Below are 19251 nucleotides of genomic sequence, written 5' to 3' on the forward strand. Positions count from 1 at the left end.
AGCTTATGATATCGACATTAAGTGAATATTGGGCACATTCAGTGGAATTGAAGTATTTGACCTCCGTCTTACTCAGATATGGTGAGATCTTGATCAGCAGGGACGCTTGCCGCAGAAGGCTCACTTTGACCTTCAAGAAATACCAACGTTATCAGTGGAAGAGAAATTCAGGATGGGAAAGGTGATATTTGAAAGATTACTGCTTACCGGTGCTTGCTTGGATCTTCATCATCCATTTCTTCATCATAAAGCGTGAAGAGGCGTTCAGCAGATATTCAGACCCATCACGCAGCCTGAAAACAAGATTACAGGCAGCACAAGGGTCAAACATACAATTTTCTTTACGCGATTGCTTTTAGACTTTCACACAATAAAATCATAAAAACAATAAAAATACACTTCATACAAGCATGTTTTTTTTAAAATAAAACACAATGGAAAAGTGATTTTATTTTAAACAGTGAAAATTCCGTATGTTTAAAATCTTAATATATGTGAACTAAAATAGTTTAACCTCTTATTGTTTTATTCTTTATAAATGTAATTTGTAAGTTCTGAAAATCAAAATATAGTTTTCACATTTTAAGGAAATGACACAGCAAGACTTGTGGTAGCAAAGGGCACGGACTTGTATTCTATATCTCTATAGCACAGCTAAATTTAAAAAGGAAAGATTTCTCACAAAAATGCCACAGATTCGGCTTTTATTTGAAGTTTCAAGTGTTGGAAAGCGGCTGACCGAGCTCTCCTCTTTGTTTGGTCTGTGCAGCTACAGGTTGATTATCTGATGATGGACAATTTTTTTTTTCTTTTATTGACAGTATTGGTATATTGTGGGAAGTATCATAGTTTTAGAAGTCTATTCCTCACAACCCTCAAGTCTCATTTCTGGCTGCTTGTCGGATTGTATAATGTATGAACTCTTACGGCCGGCTTGTTTACGACTGTCTTACCGTAATCGGAAGCAGTTGGGTTTTTTGGTGTACTCTGGAGCCGGCGAACACTCAGCGCCAGTGAGGTTCAGCGGGAGGCCGCATGCAGAACTCTGCAGCACAACACACACCGGTCAACACTGACCATGTCCATCAATAACGAATAATTTCAGATTTCTTTTCCGCCTGTATTTTTCCTGTGCTCACCCTCAGTATATCCTTTCTGTCCTGGTAGAAGCACACGGTGTTTCGATATAGCACGGCATGGTAGCAGTTCCAGCCTCTGGAGGCAGCCTGTGAAAATAAGATAAGAGGTGAGCTGCTGACTGAGGGCTTTGCGTTTGCTGACCGTGCTGGCCTAAACGCTTCTTACTTTCTTTCCTCCCAGCTGGAGCTTGTGCTTCCTCTCCAGTGTTCCCTCCATAGACTGCAGCTCAGGCTTTCCACTCTGAAAGTTGTGTGAATTAATTGACTGCTTTCAAGGGGGGGGGGGAAGAGCTTCATAACACAACCTCTATTTCTACAAGGCCACATGATGTTGGGAGACCTCACCAGAAAGAAACAGCGCCCCCCTGTGGCCATCGGTTCCTCTGGATTCTGTTTGTCTTGAAGGCGTAGTGACGCTTTGTTCTGCTGACTGGTCCCATCTAAACCTATGTGAACTGACAGCAGGCTCATGGACTCGTCCTGTACAGGAAGAAATGACTCCGCAGTCAGAAATTTGGATTCCAATTCCAGCCGCTACTTCGCTTGTGTTGCCGTCATCATCAGCACTACAGCAGTGATAAAAGCAGCTCATCCCAGTTGGAGGTTTACTGCTACAATCTTGCAATTAACACTTACTTAACACTTGTTCCTACAGTATTAACTGATCTTATAGTGAATGAGGTGCACATGTTGAAAGGTCACTTTCTGTCTCACTTGATTTAAACATTTCTGCACTCACTTAATATGTTGATTTTATTTACCTTGGCTATGACTTATGTCTTGACTATCTTTGACTTCCTCGTTATACAGCCTGCGATTGTAGACAATTTGTGGACAATCCTCGACCATTGGGGTAATTCAGTTTTTTGCTTTAATTACACTACACAAACTCGCTGTATGACGTTAAAGCTGCTCATGTGAGGTATTTCTGTTGAAATTACAGGACAATCTCAGAGGAGGCAATTTCAAACTCCATCAAACGCGGCCCTCACCTTCAAGCCACCCGTGTGCTCGTCCTCCTCCTCCTCCTCCCCCACATTTGCCTCCTCTTCCTCCTCATCCTCCCTGTACTGATAAATATATCTCTGATTGTCTCCTACATCCGGCAGCTTCACTGGATCAGATGCCGTCTCGTTCACCATCGCAGAAGTCTTGCTGGCTGATTCCCTGTTTGTAAAAGCTGCCCAGGACCTCCTGTCCCGTTTGGTGAGTGGAGGAAGGTGTTCTTTGGGGATTTGATCCTTGTCATAGCCCAACAAACACTGAATGTGGGAAGGTAGTTTGAACTCGGCCACAAGAAGATTAGGTGCTGAGGCCGTGACCAGGTTTCTGTAGAGCACGGCCTCGGTCGTAGCTGAAGACGAGCTGCAGGGAGGTTCCTTGGCTTGTTTGGAGGCTGCACAGTCCTCCTGGTTGGGCTGGTACATGATGTCTGAGCAGATGCTCTGCCTGTATTTTGTGGTCTGATTCCAAATATCCTCCAGCTCTTCCTCCTCCTCCTCAAACTGTTGGTGGTTGGGGTGAACAGACTCAGTTGTCGTCCCTGCTGACGGTGGAGAGGAATCTGAGGGTGGTCCAGTGTCATCTCTTGCTGCACTGCAGTCTATAGATCCCACTTCAAGAGATACAAGCCTCCCCACCACACCCTTAGGCCGCAAATCATCTGCACATGGAGCGTCAGTGCAAAGCTTAATGCTGCTAGATGTGGAGATACCAGAGTCCACAGAGTCCTGTCGAACGCTCACACTCACTGTGGACTTCAGATTTACTCTCATGTGACAAGCTTGGTTCAGTTTAGGTCCAGGACTGTCTTCGTGCACACTTTGGGCTGCTGCACATTTATGGTAATGGTGTCCATTGAGATCTCGAATGAGAGTATTCACACTAGGACACTTGTGCCTATGTCCTCCTCTACATGAAGTTGGGGGGTGGTTTACATAAATAGGTAGCTCTGAGGAGTGGCATGGCCCATCCTTTTCATTTGTACTGATTTCAATCTCTGGCATCATTTTGTCCCATTCAACCTCCTGATTGTCATGCAGAGCAAACTTGGTTTTGGACAGGTTATCACAGGGAACAGTCTGATCCTCATCTTCTTCTGGGGAAGGAAGACGTTGGAAACTGTTGTCCACATCAGGCGCATCTTTTATTGCAACCGTGGAGGCCGTTATTTCTGACAAGCCGATTTCAGCTGAACTGTGTGTGACGGTGGGAGTAGGCCGAGTCTGCCTGAAGGAGCTCAGGACTGTGTGTCTCTGGGAGTGGGGGGCGGGATGAGTCGCCCCCCCGTTTTTGGACTCTAGTGGGGCTATGGTAATGATATCCTGGATGCTGGGGATGAGAGTCATGTCTTTAGGGAGATCAAAGCTCAGCACAGAGCCCAGCGAGAGGAATCTGCAGTGACTCCTCACCTGACCTGAAGTGTTCGGCCCTTCTGACACAGCGTACGGAGTAATGCTGTATTCTCCCGAACACTCTGTATCTATGTCTTTCAGTAGGGGATTCTTCATATAGGCCACAGCAGAAGCTGTGGCCCCATTCTTTGCTGCACTCTTCTTCCTTCGGCCTTCCTTCAGAGGCCATGTATGTGTGTCATATGTCATCGCCTCACTGGCGTAATGAGGCATCCCTTCTGTTTGCTCCTCCACGCCCATGATTTTCTGGATAGTGTGACGTCGAGCATCTCTCTTCCTTTTCCGCTTCTTCCCCATTCTCTTGAGGCTGCTGAAGATGGAGCTGTTGCCACTTCCCGTTGACGGGTGGAAGGTCACGTTGCTCAACTGTGGGCCCGGCATTGAGGCAGGTGGCATGGAGGAGGATGGTAGGAAGGTGGGGGAGGCCGAGGCTGCAGAGCGAGTCTTTAGGCGAGGCAGGGTAATACTCTCATACACTGGGGCCACAGCCAGGTTGTTATCCTTGACATGCAAGTACGTACTTACCTAAAGACAAAAAGAAAGAGATATTAAATGGGTGCTGAAGCTGTATATAATGTATCTCAAACCATTAACTGCAGACAGACGCATGCATGTTCCAGGCTGAGGTATCGTAGCTCTCTGTGAGGACAAGAGCCGTTTTGTGTGTTACAGATGGATGAGGACAAGGGAGCAAAACTGACTGAGACAATCACCTCGTACATCCTAGAAAACAATGGATGCAGGAATGCTTGAGCGTCACACAACAATGCAAACATATGAAAAAAAAATCATGAAAGACAAAAACGTTAGATGAAAGGACAAAAGTAACATGGACCTGATTACATTTGCACACTTGCAGGATTTAAATGAAAATCACATGTGGCCGCACATGCCGTCATACACAGCTGTAATGTCTTGAACCTTCAACTCTGTGACTAATCTCTTGTTTCTGTGGAAGCCCCAGACTATAAATCATGGTGTGCAGTCTGGAGGCCTTTCCTTTCCTGAAAGTTCAGCCCTGGTTCCCTGTTTAATCGCTGCACCGCCGCTGGCATTTCGGACGCAGTCCTGCTGGGAGCCATTCCGGAGTGCGTCTCTCTTTTCTTTCAAACAATTGTGGGCACGGCTGCCAGGCAGCCAGACACGACCGGGTTTTCATCAAGCTCTTGATGGAATGACAGAATGAGAGGGGTGGGCTTCTGTCAACATGCACAGCAGGGAGAGGTTTTCATCTGCTATTCTTACTCATACTTATTTGATCCCTGCCATCAGTGCTTTCCACTTTTAAAGTTCACCTCATTTAAAAATTCGAGGTTCAAAGAAATACTTGAATGTTCTGTTTGAAAGACACAGTTTTATTTATTTATTTTCTGCTAGGAATTAAACCACATAACATAAGACGAGTTGAAAAAGCTTTTCAGTATTGCAAAGATTTATTCTGACCTGAACAAATCCGAGTTATACTCATCAATTTTTGATGCTTGATTCTTATAGGGGCCATTATTCTAGTTGTTTAAAGACTGGAGTCTAATACAGCTTGAATAACCTCTTCATGGCAGTGAAAATACATTCATGTAGAGTTTTTTTTAAATAACTTTACTTAAATCTATATTTTTCTATTTTTCCCTACATATCAAAAACACTACTATTACTTCACACTACTCATTTCATCATAATTCCTTTAGTTGTGATTATACTGTTTATAAATGTGAAAGGACTTAAACAACAAGGCAGCTCTAATGAAACGAGGTCTATGAAATGTGTTACCGTTTTACAAGGACAACTAGTGTCGACGTGGCTGGAAGTGAACCAGATGAATCAGAATCAGAGCATTAGTGCATTACCCCATTCCCCATCAGTGACCTGATTTAGGGGAAATGTTCAAAGTTGTCTCCTTTGAGATGGGAAACCGCCTGTAGAGAAATCTTTCAAAGGATGACTTTTTCTTTAAAGGAGACATATCATGCTTTTAAATCCTTCCCTTTTACATATAAATCATACAGTTGTGGTCTATACAACGCGAAACTGCAATGCTTGGGTCTGAATTCCTCATTATTAGAGCTCCACAGGCCCCTTTTCAACCCCTTTTCTGATGTGCTTCTGAGAGCAACTCGTTTTGGGGCGGTCTCTTCAAATGCAAATGAGACACTTCATACCCTGCCTCCTCTCCAGGTTGCAGAGGTGACACTCGGTTCAACGTCACCCTGTTCGGCCATCTTTGTAGTTTGATAGAACAGATACAATTATCTAGCGGCGCAGAAACTTTATATTCACACATTATTTACAAAATGTCAACAACGGAAGATTTGTCCATCCAGCCATACATGTTGGAGCCAGAGTCGGACCCGGCGGAGCGAGATGAAAATGACCATGATGCACCTACAGAACAACGTCTTCATATGGATGTAACGCAATGGTGTGTTACTATATTTACACTAACTTCTCCATCCATGCCCACTACTACAATACTGCCTGTATTACAACGACTATTTAACACAGAAGTTACATTATAATCTAAAACGAGCACACAGCGCTAACATATGAAGACGGTGCAACTGCTAATGCTAACAAAACAATGACAGGGACGTCTTATCATCACACTTTTTAGCGTTATATACAGCTTACCGAAGTGCTCTGTTCGTCGTCTCCATAGATAGAAGGAACTGACCGCTCAATCAGACGAAGTCTTTCGGCAAATCCTTCTTTATACTGGCGGAGGTTGCTGAAGCAGTCGTCCTTAAAGTGCTTCGCGCACACAAAAATGACCTTACCCACAGATGTGGGTACATTTCTGTGAAAAATAAAACTCAACCAGGCACTTCGAAAAGGTTCTGATGCTGGGAGACGGTGTAACGAAGCTTGTGGGTTACTACATCCAACAACCGAACATTTCGACTTATCCTCTCGTAACTTCGGTTGGACTACAAAATCGCAGCGAGAAACAAAAATGGCGGATTGCTCGAAATGTCGATGTCCTAATTTGGCAGTTCCGCTGAGAATACTGTGACGTCATTGTTCAAAAAACGTAATAGAGAATAGAAAAATCGAAACCGATCGCAAAATATGACCAAAACAGAATATAAAGATATCAACGGAGCACCTGAAGAGACTACTTTGAACTTTTCTGTACTTCTAAACACTCTAAATATACAACAAAATGCATTTAAGGGCTAAAAAAGTGGATTTAGCATGATATGTCCCCTTTAATACTTTCCAAAGCCGAATACTTTCCAAAGCTTGAAGTTTTTTCAACTAGTAAAGAGGTTCATACAGTGTTTCTACTTTCATCGGCATTAAAAGTCTTTTTTTTATATACAAGTGTAAAAAGCGTGAAAGTTTGAACTTGTTTCTGCTTCTTCAAACATGGTATTGCAAAGACACTTAACAGAACACACCACGCATTGTACAATATCCATTACTTCACATGCAATCAATATCTTAGAAATCATCTTAAACTTTATGGAACATAGCAAAAAAAAAACAAAAAAACCAAGTTTGCTCTAAATGTATCTCAGGAACTTGAAACAATCTTAGTTTGTTTATGAGAGGAGAAAAGACTTACTGGATGCTATAAGATGCTTTAATGCATTTATTTGTTTTTACAAATGGGTTGTTAAAATAACACCTTTCTTTTCCGATCCCATTAAATATCATGACATAATGTGTTTCATCAAGTGGGGAATTTATTTGGTTTTGGACATGCATTCAGCACTGCAGTTAAGTGGGAAATTGTGAGTTTTTAAGGAGTGAAATAATCTGTTGTGTTTTCTAACCTTTCTCCTGGTAACTGTAAATTTTCCAGCCGCAGTGACTTCGGAGATGGTCTCGGTACAAGTATGATGGCACTTTGGCCTGACTTGCTGACATTTACTCCTTTGCCCGAGTTGCACAGCAGGCAGCAGCAGCACAGGGGAAACTAGCTGTACCTTGTAATGGGTTAGTAGAACATGCTGCCCCCAGAAAACAGCTCCACACAGCATGCTGTCCCAGCACACTTTGAGACGCTGCATGCAATGCCAGCTCACACAGCGCAATTTACCTCATTTGCACTCTGTCGATAAATCTTTCTCTTTCTCTTTAAACTACCCAAAGTATTTTCCAAAAGCCCTTGGCAGCGCCTCCAAAAGCTTTTACAGGGGGAAGATTGAGACATAGTGGACTGAGGGAGGAACGGGGAGGAAAAGGAGGATTGGAAGGCCAAAGAAGAGAGAGAGGAATGAACATCAAGAGAGAAGAGGATCCCATGCAATGTTGTTCCAGAGACCTTCAGCGACAAGAAATACACAGTGGAGTCTAATATTACTGTTAACTTCTTGTGTAAAGTGCCGAGTGTGTTTCTCACCCTGTGGACAGGCTCAGTGGCCTCCTCTGCCACCTCTTCATTCTCAGCAGGTAGGTCGAGCACCTGAACCTGACTGTCCCCTGTGTTACCAAAGCTCAGGATGAGGTTGACTGTGCTCCCTAAAGGTGGGCTGTTGTTCTCCTTGAGCACCACCATGTTGGCCTTTGGAGAATCGCCCGGGGGTCCAATGCTGTTCATGACCTCATACCCATCGTCTGACTGCTTCTCCTCATACTGCTCAACATGCCTGGGCAGCAGGGGCGAGAGTTGGCTGTCTCTTGCTGCTTTTGTTGTATCTTTGCATGAGCTGACAGCTTGGCACTGTTGAGTCTGGAGGGCCTCTTGCTGAGGAGATGAACTCTGTGTGTGAAAAGACAAAGTCAACATGTGATGTGACTGAATGATTCTTTTACTGCTGATTTTGGTTTCCTCAGTTACTTTGAACTTATTTCCTATCAAAAGCCAGACAATTTTTAAGCTTTAATACCAATTAAATTTTGTGAATATGGATGCCTCAATTTTACAATTTATAAAAATCTCTCTATATTTTTTATAAATCTCTCTTTGTACCTGTGGTGAAAGGCTCGGTATGCCATCCGCTAACAAGCATTACAGAGAGACATTCAACCACCCATACATTGACCTTTGGGCAATTTAGTGTCACCATTTAACATAACAAACATGAATTTGTATTGTCGGCAAAAAGTGGAGTACCTGTCAAAAAACCAATTATACAGACAGAAAACACGCGAAGTCCACACAAAAAGGCTCCCATCCCACTATTCAACGGGGGACACTCTCCCTGTAATGGGTGAGTGTTCACCACTAGACTAAATGCCCATGTTTGTTTTCACAGTGCGTACTATGCTTATTTACCTCTGGTAATGGATTGCACATAGAGTAAATGTTATCTTGTGAGGCCTCCTGTCTGCACATCTTTTCCAGCCACTGTTGTTTCTGAGCTCTCCAGTGTACTAAGATCCACCCGAGCATGCTCCTCAGCTCCTCCATGCGCTCTCTAACCTACAAGATTTGAAAAACATACATAGTAAAACCAACGTCAAATTCCAGAATTGCAGCGTTATTGGTGGGTATCCTCGCTCACCATCCGTGTGAGGTGGTGTTCTTTGTCTAAAAGATTGTTTCCTGTTGTGGCCAGCTCATCAAACTCCTTGAACTTCAGCTCAATTTGCGTGTCCAACTCTGCGGCCAGTGGCCTCTGTCCGTCCCTCGAGACATGCAGAGCTGTGTCTGAGAAAATGCAAGCCCTCGTGTCTTCTGTCCAGGAGCTATTCAGAGGGGTGGATTGGGAAAGGGAAAAGGGCTGTGAGAAAAACCACACATTCACAAAACCTGAGAATGACCAGACTCTCCTTGATAGGACAGACATCCATCACCCTGTCACACTCGGCCCCGGAAACTTGCTCTGACCCTCTCAGCACATCTTAAATTATACACTTCCTTGGGGACTAATGCTTGACAACAAGAACATCCTGTTCTTTCCTTTAGAGACATTGTAATAGGCAGATGTTCAACCAAAGTGGATTATGGAAGAAATTCTGTCTCAGAGAAAAGGTCACAACATCCTCATGCCGTGCTTACATCATGGCAAGGTAGCTCCTGAAGAAGTCCTGAAGGTGCACAAACTCTTTCAGGCACCATTTGGTCTCTGTTATACTCTTTCCCAGCTCGTTCCAGGCCTGGAGCGTCGTCTGGACTTTTGTCCCGAGTATATGGACTCTCTCCGGACACAACTCATTCATTCGTGAAGCCTGGTCCTCCATCTCCTTTATGTCCTCCTTGATGACTTCATACACAATCTGTAGAGAATCACAGTGAAAACCTATCATCTCCCATCAAACCTGGTATCACTCAAAACAGCCTGTACCAATAGTATCTCTGACTATGACCTCATCTCCACAGCTTTATGCATATTATTCAGTTAGGGGCCCATATGGTCTACATATGGGCTGCCACGGTATAGCAAGCTTGCAATCTTGACTTCTTTTTTTTCTGCTTTTGACGAGACAGTAATTAATAGCATTCAGGTTCTCTGGGAGCAATACTTCATAATGTTTCTCAGCTACAGTTCAGCTTCAAGAACAGAGAGTTGTGGATGCCTGTCTGCTGACGGCACAGTTATTTCAGTATGGGAGATTAGGTCATTTCTGCTCTTCAATGGTATCAACTCCAGACAGCTGTGTGTGTGTGTGTGTGTGTGTGTGTGTGTGTGTGTGTGTGTGTGTGTGTGTGTGTGTGTGTGTGTGTGTGTGTGTGTGTGTGTGTGTGTGTGTGTGTGTGTGTGTGTGTGTGTGTGTGTGTGTGTGTGTGTGTGTGTGTGTGACATGCCACTGCCCAAAAGTGACTCACACAGAACTTTACCAACTTCACATCTCCAACTCTGTGACCCCTGGCCAGTCATACACACACCCGACCAGATTTACTCATAAACATACACACACGTATTGAGAGCTAACAGAACAGTGACTCACACAAGCATAAATAAATATCCCATGTGAATAATAAACTTTTGCACGCTCTATGTGTGCCTGTACGTGTGTGATTTCCCTGGTACTGTTTATGTAATAAATTAGACACAGCACAAAAGTGGGGGTGGTCTGCCCCCCTGATTTTCTTTGTTGTGAAAAATCCTGGCACAACAGAAAACAGACTGTGGAGCAATGTGAGTGAGAGACAGATGGGTGGGTGGGTGGGTGGGGTTTGAGGGAAACAACAAGATTCAAAGTTAATAGAGTAAAACACTGCAAGTATTTGCACCACGAATCATTTCAGATGTTTCCATCATGATCCCAACTCATGCTGGTGTCGTCTTCTCACCTCCAGGTGGTCCTGCTTGTCCTCCAGAGCCTCCAGGCCACAGCGATCCGGCTCACACTGGATGGCCATGTCGGTCTCCTTTTCCAGGATGTCCAGTTTCAGCTCCTTGCTGCAGCTCAGGCACTCCTCCACACGCACCGCAAGGCGGGCATGCTGGTAAGGCACAAAGTCATCATGAGTAGGATGTAATTAAGTCATTATACTTCACAGTGTATGATTTGTTTCCCACTAAGAACCAAACGGCAAATTTCTTTTCAAAATGGTGTCATGGAGTTTCCGCCCCTGCATCTGTGCATGTGCTATTTTGACATGTGTTCGTTTTTTTTTTTTGTTTTTTTTTTTAAACTGAGAATAAATAGAATTAACACCAAAACATTCCTGTGTAGGGGGGTGGTGGCTTGTTTGGGTCTCATTAAAGTACACAGCCATGGAAAAAAGGAAACCAGATGTGGCTCTATTAAACTTAAAAACCATCCAGCATCATCTGAGATCATTATAACCTAACACTACTGAAACCCTTGGCTCCACTGAGCCAGAGCTACTGCTCCCATGTACCCACACTTTCCAGAGAACTCCGCCTTACTTTGCTCAGCAGGGCCTGGATGGCCTGGTCGTGGTTCTGTGACCGACCTCTTTCCCTCACTGTGTCATTCAGCATCTCAACAGCCTCTCGTAGCTCCTCCACCGGGTCACCCATGGCCTCAATCAGGGGCTCACCATTTCCACCATCACCGTGAACACTTCTCTGGAAGCCCATCAACGTAGGAGTGGTGGACATTCCGTTGTGAGAAGCCTGTCAGGCACACAGAGCAAAAGAGCTGATATTCAGTGGTCACGTCAATGATACTTTTATGTACGTACCTATTTATCCATTCATCCATGGGGGGGCGGGGGCTACAGCAAAATTCCTGCTCATTATGGGTGAAGGCAGTTTAACAGGGCTAACACAGAAGGACACACAACCACATTCACTCCTAAGAGAACTTTAGAGTCACCGGTTAACCTTAAAAGCATGTTTTTGGATTTGCAAACTCCACACAGAGAGGCTATCAGCATGGCGCATCGGGAGTTTTGAGAACAATGATCAAATCAGCCACATTGACTGTACATTTGAACATTCCATCCTTTAATATAACTTTCAATGAGCTGATCCTTCCAGTCTCGCCTCTTTAAACATATTTTCTTTACCTGAGTGAGGCTGTACCGATTCCCGCTGAGCTCCTGGCTCTCCTCCAGCTCCACACGCTCCAGGAACTCAGTCAGCATGCGCGTGTCCTGAAGCTCAGAGCTCTGCTGGGTCAGAGCACTTTGAATGCGATAGTACCTGGAAACCACAAACATCAGCAGGAATGTTTTAACTAAGAGTAACACCTTAGCTGTGGCGCATATCCTCAATCACAACCCCGCATCCTTCAGCTGAACCACATCACAGAGACCGCTGGCAGTTTACTGGGTGAGTCTGTTGCCATGCTTGAGTGCTGTTTATGTTATCATATATCATGTGTCACATAAACACATCCTGTACCTCTCGGCGTAAAGGCTCCCCCTGTGCAGAGTTTATATATAAAAAGGTAAAGGGCTTGATTTGAAAGGGTATTTTTCTCAGAATAAATGAGCCTTAAGTGACTTCTATGTAGTGTTAAATAATGACCTCATACCAAGTGTCTAACAGCTGCTTGCTGAGAGCCTCTACCTGCATCAATGCTCCCTCAGACTGCACAAGTGGACATCTCTGCCCCCACCCTGGAAACACTTACGCCGACACCTTTTTCTGTCTTTATTTTCTTTAGTCCACTCGGCATTGCCTTATAGAATCTGACCTTCTGTTTATAGACAAAGGTATGTCCAGTGAGCCGGCCAACATCATGAGATTTTACTGAAAGCATGGCTATAAACTGTCTTTCAAACGCCAAGCATGAGAAAGGCGTCATCTTACCAACATGGAGTGGGTGACTCTGACACACACTGACAAGCGTGGGTGAAGTGGAAGTCAGAGCAGCAGGGTACACCTTGCTTATTGCTGCATGAATCCCAAATGAATGAACCTGAGCTGTGCTGTTAATGAGCGCATGGAGAAAACGTTGAGCCAACATGGAAAAAAAATGAAAACTTATGAGATCTATGGATATACACCCAGTGTTTTCCTCTGTTTTATGGGGTGAAATTGTTTATCTTAAAATAGAAATTGGGGATTTTATGAATAAACTCTTCCATGTTGGATTACAAACGTGGCGATGCCAAACCTGTTGAGGTCCTGGAAAGAGTGACTGACTTCATTTCCTGACCACACTGACGAGCACCAGAGTCTGATTGTTCGGATTCATAACAGAAATCTTTAATGGCAAGCATCAGTGGGCTATCCCTGACTCCCCCTTAAAAAATAAAAAAAATAAAAAAAAAAAACCTACTTTCTCTCCACCTCTTCCATGCGTGCTGGCAGCCCTCGTGTGTGTGGATGATTGTGGGCGTGGAGGCGGTCCACCTCCTGCCTCAGGCCACCAAGCTCCAGGCTGCGTGCTGCCACCTCCCTCTCCAGCAGACAGCTCTCCCTCTCGGCCATGCTCATTGTTTCAGGGTCCCCGGCTAACGCAGATTCCTTCATGGAAAGCTCCACCGACTCCAGCCAGGCCTCGAGGCTGCCAAGCGCCTGGAGCACCTTCACAGCCTGCACCGAACAGAAGAGGGGATGTTGTTTCGTCATGCAGGAGTTTCCCCTGCTGTGACTTTCAAGTGATTTAGTGGACAGCAAAAACAAACCAAAAGGGACCCCACAGAGACAGTAGACTCCTTTGAACTACAAGTTTTTGAGTAAAAGGCTTTCCAAAAAGTCATCAATCTGGATTTGCGGCCTCTCTCCAACTCATAATCAAATTATATGGAAGCAAGATTCATAAGCCTCGGTTGAACTTACATAAGTTGTTGTGAAAGTACCATGAAAGACTGTTATCAATTAAGGTTTTTTGCGATTGAAGTTCTACCTATGCGTTTACATAATCCAAGCCTCTGCTCAATAAGCTCCCAACTGCGGTGGAATTAAGCCAGAAAAATCTGCCATAACCATAAATTTCTTCTAAAATGGGATGACTTTAGACAGGGCCCTGCTTAGAGATAATTTATGAAGCTTACTCTAAAACCAAGCTCCTCTGAGGCCAGCAGAAAGGCGGCATTTCTTTGGTGCCTCCTCCTCAGCTCTTCCCACAGGACTTCCAGCTGGCCGAGAAATTCTTCAATCCTGGTGCTGCCTGGGTGCTGTGCACGGACCAGCCCGTAGCCCTCCTGAGGTCCAGGCGTTAAAATGTGATGAGAACATGTGACGAGGAAAAATTTCACTTGTGAAATACAGACCTAATCTGTGGGTACATAAAGTTGTCTCAGAGGAGACATCAGCTCATTATTTCATTAGTATGCAAACCAGACCTGCCAAGTGGCCTGGATCAGGAAATGTGAGAGATCTTTTTTTTTTTCTTTTCAAGGTAATGGTCCAAAGCTCATGTTTAAACAGAAGTGTAGAATGTGATGGTGCGCCCTGGATTTACCCTTTTGACCACCTCTATCCTGGCTCTGTTGGTGAGGATTTCTTTTTCCAGAGTTTGTTGACACTTCCTGGCGGCGTCCAGCCCCTCGAAGCTGGCTATTGAGCACACCTGTGTGGCCATGGAGACGTTGTCTTTGAGCCAGGACAAAGTCTGAGGTTGACATTGGGGCAAGGATGTGAAACAGAGATGGGTTAAACCAATGAGGATTGAAATATGTGATTGCAGAACACACCGCAAATGTAATAGAGTTTCCAAAGCCAGAGAAACATGATACTTCAAATCATGACATTTAAATTACCCAGGCTGCAATTACAGGGATGTGCAATATGTCGATGGTCAATTAATTGTTGGTCATTATGTAAGAAAGTGGAATTCTTGCAAGAAAGATTAATGTTCGGGTTGATTACAGAACAGTTTAGTTAGCTATGCCTAACTTTTGGGAATAGTTAAAATGCATATTTGACTGATGGAACTCACAAACCAAATCACCCACAAACTAAAAGAAAGACTGAGCTACAAAGGCTGGAAAATGAAAATGAAAAGCTTAATTCACCTGTCGGGATAGTGGCATGGCACTAAGGCTCAAACATTAATCAGTTTAAGAGTGTGTGAACTCACTTTAAAACTTCAAAATCAGAATATAAGGTCGGATTGTCATCATTATTTTTAAAACATGAACTAATATTACTGCACATTAACTCAACAGATAATTTTCTTTTCTTTCCAGAGAATTGACATGAGAAGTCAAGACTTCACACTAAGGAGACCGTTTCTATCAGCACAGCTTGCGTTGTGAACATAGGCAGTTTTGTAAATTGATTTCTGGTGCCAGGCAGAGGTCGGGTCACCTTGTCTGCAGACACGGTGAACTTCTGGAGCTGTGCGTGAAGCTGTGGGTGGCCTTGAGGGGCGGTGGCAAGCTTGGGCTCTGCTCTGGGCTTCCCGCTACAAAGAAAATACAGACATGTGACTCTAATTATGACTTACATAAAGACCCTTTATTATGTAAGTCACAGACTGAGAGTGAAGCCAGACTAAAATGTCACCTTTCCCCTTTAAACTGATGTCTGACGATGGCACTGTTGGTGCAGGCTGGGCCGTCTCCCGTTGGTGTCGAGGCAGGGCTCGCCGATTGCTGATCTTGGCTCTGGGTTCGCCTGCCGTTCTCACAGTCACCGGTGCTCTGTAAACGAAGCAGTCAAAGTGTCTCTGGGAAAATGTACAAGATCAGCATGCGGGCAACACTTTGCTTGATGTATATCGTCTTTCGAAGAAATGCATAAACATCTCAGAAAGGAATACTTCCTTCTGTGGCTCGGTAGTTCACTGCTAATGTGAATGTTACACTCTGGCTGGAGGCTGGACAAGGTGGACAGCTGCCCAGACTAAGGTTTCACCCATAAAGACGCAAAGCACACTCACTAAAGGTTGGCTATTCTCTGTGACACAACCCAGACCGGGCTAAAGACACCAGCTATTTCAGTTTGACAGCAACAGCATGTGTAATAAAAATACTAAAGATGGCAGCAAAAGTTTAAATAAATGAAAATAACTTCATAAATGAACATATTAGGTGTAGCAAATTTAGCAGCATGTGCTAAACCGCTCTGGTTGATGAAAAGGAGCCATTGTTGTTGGGAGTGTAACTGCTTTTAAATGCCCTTTCCCCAGCTCTCATTAAAGCAGCAGAGCCCTCTGTCCCTGACGATGATTTCCATTGCCATCCACCCCAGCTTCACTTAACAGCTATGCAGGAGAGTTTTCAGCAAGGTCAATGCCAAAGCTTTAGACCTTGTCTATGTTCAGAAATATATTAAAAATGTCAACAGCCACTAAGGCACTTTTACAACCATCTCGGTACTTTAAAGGTTGGCCAAAGGACTCTGCAGCAGAGTTTCCAATGAGAACTGGATGAATCTGGACTATTACAGAAAACACAGTGAGTAATCCCTGAAGCTGGTCTTTTCATCCATGATAGTCTACTTCAAAAGAATATGTGGAACATCATAAAGTAACAGGATCCAATGGAATCAGTGCAAGAAAACATCCCCCAAATCATTCACAACATAACCATTATTTATTATAAATCAGTATAAACAAAGGAATGTATTTCCTTTCAATTATTTTGCATTAGTTGTTTGCCAAGTACTTATTACTGTGACATTGTTTCTAAATGTGCTTAATATATAGAAAAGTCTTAAACAATACAATACATATAACATGTTACATGCTTTGGTCAGACAATAATCAATGCCAAATTAAGTGAAAGATTTGAAATTACATAGTATACTAAACACAAGAACTGGTGACTGTTAGTTTATGATGTAGCTATGATTGGATCACTTTGAGTGAGAAAACTTGGGGCCGGGGTTTTCTCCAAATGTATGCAAGTGGAGTAGAACTGAAGGTGTCCAACACCATTTAAAAACCTGCCAGTCATTTCATTGGATAATACTACTTTTAAAGAGGCACATCATCGCCTCATTCGCCAGCTGGAGCCCCAGAAGACACAATTCACCTGACAGGCTTGATAACTATCACTGCCATCTCCTCCCCAGATATCTGCTCCTGTCCTTCATCCTTGACAGTGGTTTCCACTGTAAACAACTCCTCTGGTGCAATCCACATCTCATTCCACCGTATGAAAATAAGTAGTGTCAGTTACACCACGGAAGTAGCTGTTTAATGATTTGCTCTGTCATATTCAGTGGTGTTCTGTGTTTTTACATTTCAGCTAATCTTCTGCCATTGCAGCACACTTTTCATTGTCTGGGTCTTGTCTGTTCTTATCACTTTCCTGCTGATCTCCTGCTCCCCTCAGTGTCTTTCTCCACTGTGCTATGACGTGATGTCAGCCAAGAACTATCACTTAGCACCGAGCCCATCTGGTCTCCAGCCACAACATCTGGCCACAATTAACCAGAGAAACAGACGGAAAGCCATGTTTACCCCCAGAAACAAGAGGCCATACTACTGCTGACATAAGGACATGGATGTATAGATTTGAACATGTGTACGCATGTGGACAGACCGTCATTAAACCATGATGGTTACTTTTAGTTTATTCAAATTGCACCACAGGACGAAACTTCGACACACACACATACATACACACACTTTCGCAGATCCAGTAAATGTGTCATTTCCCAGTGTCGGCCCACAGACTACAGCACTTGCATGTTCTACTAACTACTGGATTTAGTTCAGGTCACTTGGGAGCTGGAGTGAAAGTGCAGTGAAAGTATGTGACAAATTGCTTTGACTGTAGGACTTTTTGCTTGTGCTTGGCGCTGAGTTTGGCCTTTTGGCTCCAGAAATTTGTTTACAATGTCTTTTTAACTATTCTATAAATAGTACCGCTCCCACAGACAGTGCACCCAGGCAACTCCCAGCTCCCACTGTACAGGCTACAAGCTGCAGTGAATGGAATCAGGATGAATCCGACTATAGTCCCTGCAGACAGATACTATACAGCTGAGTAAAGGCTCATTGGTCCAATTGACTGAGATCACAGGGCCAACAAGAGGAGACGACAACAAGCTCGGAAATAAAAATGAAATATATTGATAATTACAATAAAACTAAAAGAAATGCTCATTTTGGGCTCTCACATATTTTGCCAAACATGGCCAGACTTCAGGAGTGCTCAAAGTCAGAAAGATGAGAATAGCATTTCATTGTGGGACACAAGTCGTTTCCATGCATTCGTTTACAGGTTTTAAAGAAGTTTCATTTTTAAAATTCATATACTAAATTTAAAGATAAATACTGTTTTTAACATACCACATACTTAAGTTTCTGGATATGCCATCGTGCAGAAGACGCAACGTATATTTCCTTGTCTGTTTCTGGGCAGTAGGGTCACTATAGGAGCAGCCATATATCCAATAAAATCCCAGCAGGCCGCCAGGATAGGGAATGTCGTGTCTGAGGCAGCCAGCCACATGCAGCATGTGGTTAATTCATTCAACCTGGACTGACCCACAGACCATCTATTAAGACACGATTAGTTCAAATGAATGTGCTTTTGTTAGAATGCTTGAAAGCCGACATATTTTTTACACTATAAAGTGAAATTTGGGGTCGGAGGGAAAGTCCTATTTGCTCTGGCCTGCTGTTCAACCGTGTTGTACAGGCACAACCTGCCATTTTTCATGGAAACAGATGGAGTTTTTGTGCCAGAATAAATAGTGTCATTACAAGGTCTTCCTGTGACTTCTACGGGGCCATGCTGTATAGGTAACGTATGCAGCCTTGAGGTTCTTGTTCGGGGATTGGGAAGACTGGAAAGAAACAGAGAGCAAAGTCAGTGCCACTCTCTGTCGCCCTGGGAGCGGATATTTATTATAACTTAATTCACTGTTTTAAGGCTTCGACACAAGATGATGCTTTTAAATATAACTAATTAGCGAGTAGTATGGAAAACTAGCAGTAGCTTGGGTGCCAAGACCAGAAGCTGCTGCTTTACAGCACATCTGTCAAACTGTATTTTGGAAAAAATCTGCTTAAGTTATAAATCTGGCCTTTTCCAAACCAGAGGACAAAGTGCGTCACTTTCTGCAGCCACAGATTTCGTAGGACTGGTAGGGGCTGGTCTCATCTTTTGCCAGTAGTGATGGCGTTGTTCTCTCCTTCCCAAGAGGCACAGAGTGTGGTTTCTCCGGCAGGAGAATGAAATACCAGAGCCACTCACCACACAGCCCTTCAGACGATTCTGCTCCTCCTTCACCTCCTTTCCCATGATCCCATACGCCTCCGCTCCCATGTTGCAGTGGGGTTCCCGGGCTGCTGTCAGGAGGTCAGCGTCTTCCCTGGTGAAAGTGGAGCCAGCGAGAGAGAGTGTGGTCCTGTCACTCCTGCAGGGCGAGCAGAGCGGGAGGTCACTGCGCCGCTGACAACACGCTTCAGGGGCTCGCAATGAACTCCAATTATGGCTATGAGGTTTTATACCAGTGTTTGTGTTATTTTGATTGAAATGGTTA

The 19251-nt window shown here is 44.0% G+C and overlaps 1 protein-coding gene across 5 annotated transcripts in view; it reads right to left on the minus strand.

Moving 5' to 3' along the window:
- mymx (myomixer) overlaps nucleotides 1-19251 on the minus strand; it is a 32012-nt gene that overhangs the window by 2645 nt on the left and 10116 nt on the right. For 3 of the 5 annotated variants that reach the window (XM_080481997.1, XM_080481994.1, XM_080481993.1), the window contains 20 exons: nucleotides 18963-19125; nucleotides 15316-15452; nucleotides 15118-15214; nucleotides 14270-14419; nucleotides 13860-14009; nucleotides 13142-13398; nucleotides 11922-12057; nucleotides 11317-11526; nucleotides 10734-10886; nucleotides 9498-9715; nucleotides 9001-9184; nucleotides 8772-8918; nucleotides 7896-8255; nucleotides 2132-4078; nucleotides 1485-1619; nucleotides 1306-1380; nucleotides 1140-1226; nucleotides 954-1045; nucleotides 208-293; nucleotides 73-130 (listed from right to left, as the gene is read on the minus strand). In XM_080481997.1, the coding sequence (XP_080338123.1) occupies nucleotides 73-130; nucleotides 208-293; nucleotides 954-1045; nucleotides 1140-1226; nucleotides 1306-1380; nucleotides 1485-1619; nucleotides 2132-4078; nucleotides 7896-8255; nucleotides 8772-8918; nucleotides 9001-9184; nucleotides 9498-9715; nucleotides 10734-10886; nucleotides 11317-11526; nucleotides 11922-12057; nucleotides 13142-13398; nucleotides 13860-14009; nucleotides 14270-14419; nucleotides 15118-15214; nucleotides 15316-15452; nucleotides 18963-19125 (4842 nt within the window). The remainder of the gene's footprint in view (nucleotides 1-72; nucleotides 131-207; nucleotides 294-953; nucleotides 1046-1139; nucleotides 1227-1305; nucleotides 1381-1484; nucleotides 1620-2131; nucleotides 4079-7895; nucleotides 8256-8771; nucleotides 8919-9000; nucleotides 9185-9497; nucleotides 9716-10733; nucleotides 10887-11316; nucleotides 11527-11921; nucleotides 12058-13141; nucleotides 13399-13859; nucleotides 14010-14269; nucleotides 14420-15117; nucleotides 15215-15315; nucleotides 15453-18962; nucleotides 19126-19251) is intronic. The other 2 variants (XM_080481995.1, XM_080481996.1) reach the window with 2 other exon arrangements.

This window comes from Lipophrys pholis (assembly GCF_963383615.2).
Source record: "Lipophrys pholis genome assembly, chromosome: 15".
NCBI lineage: Eukaryota > Metazoa > Chordata > Actinopteri > Blenniiformes > Blenniidae > Lipophrys > Lipophrys pholis.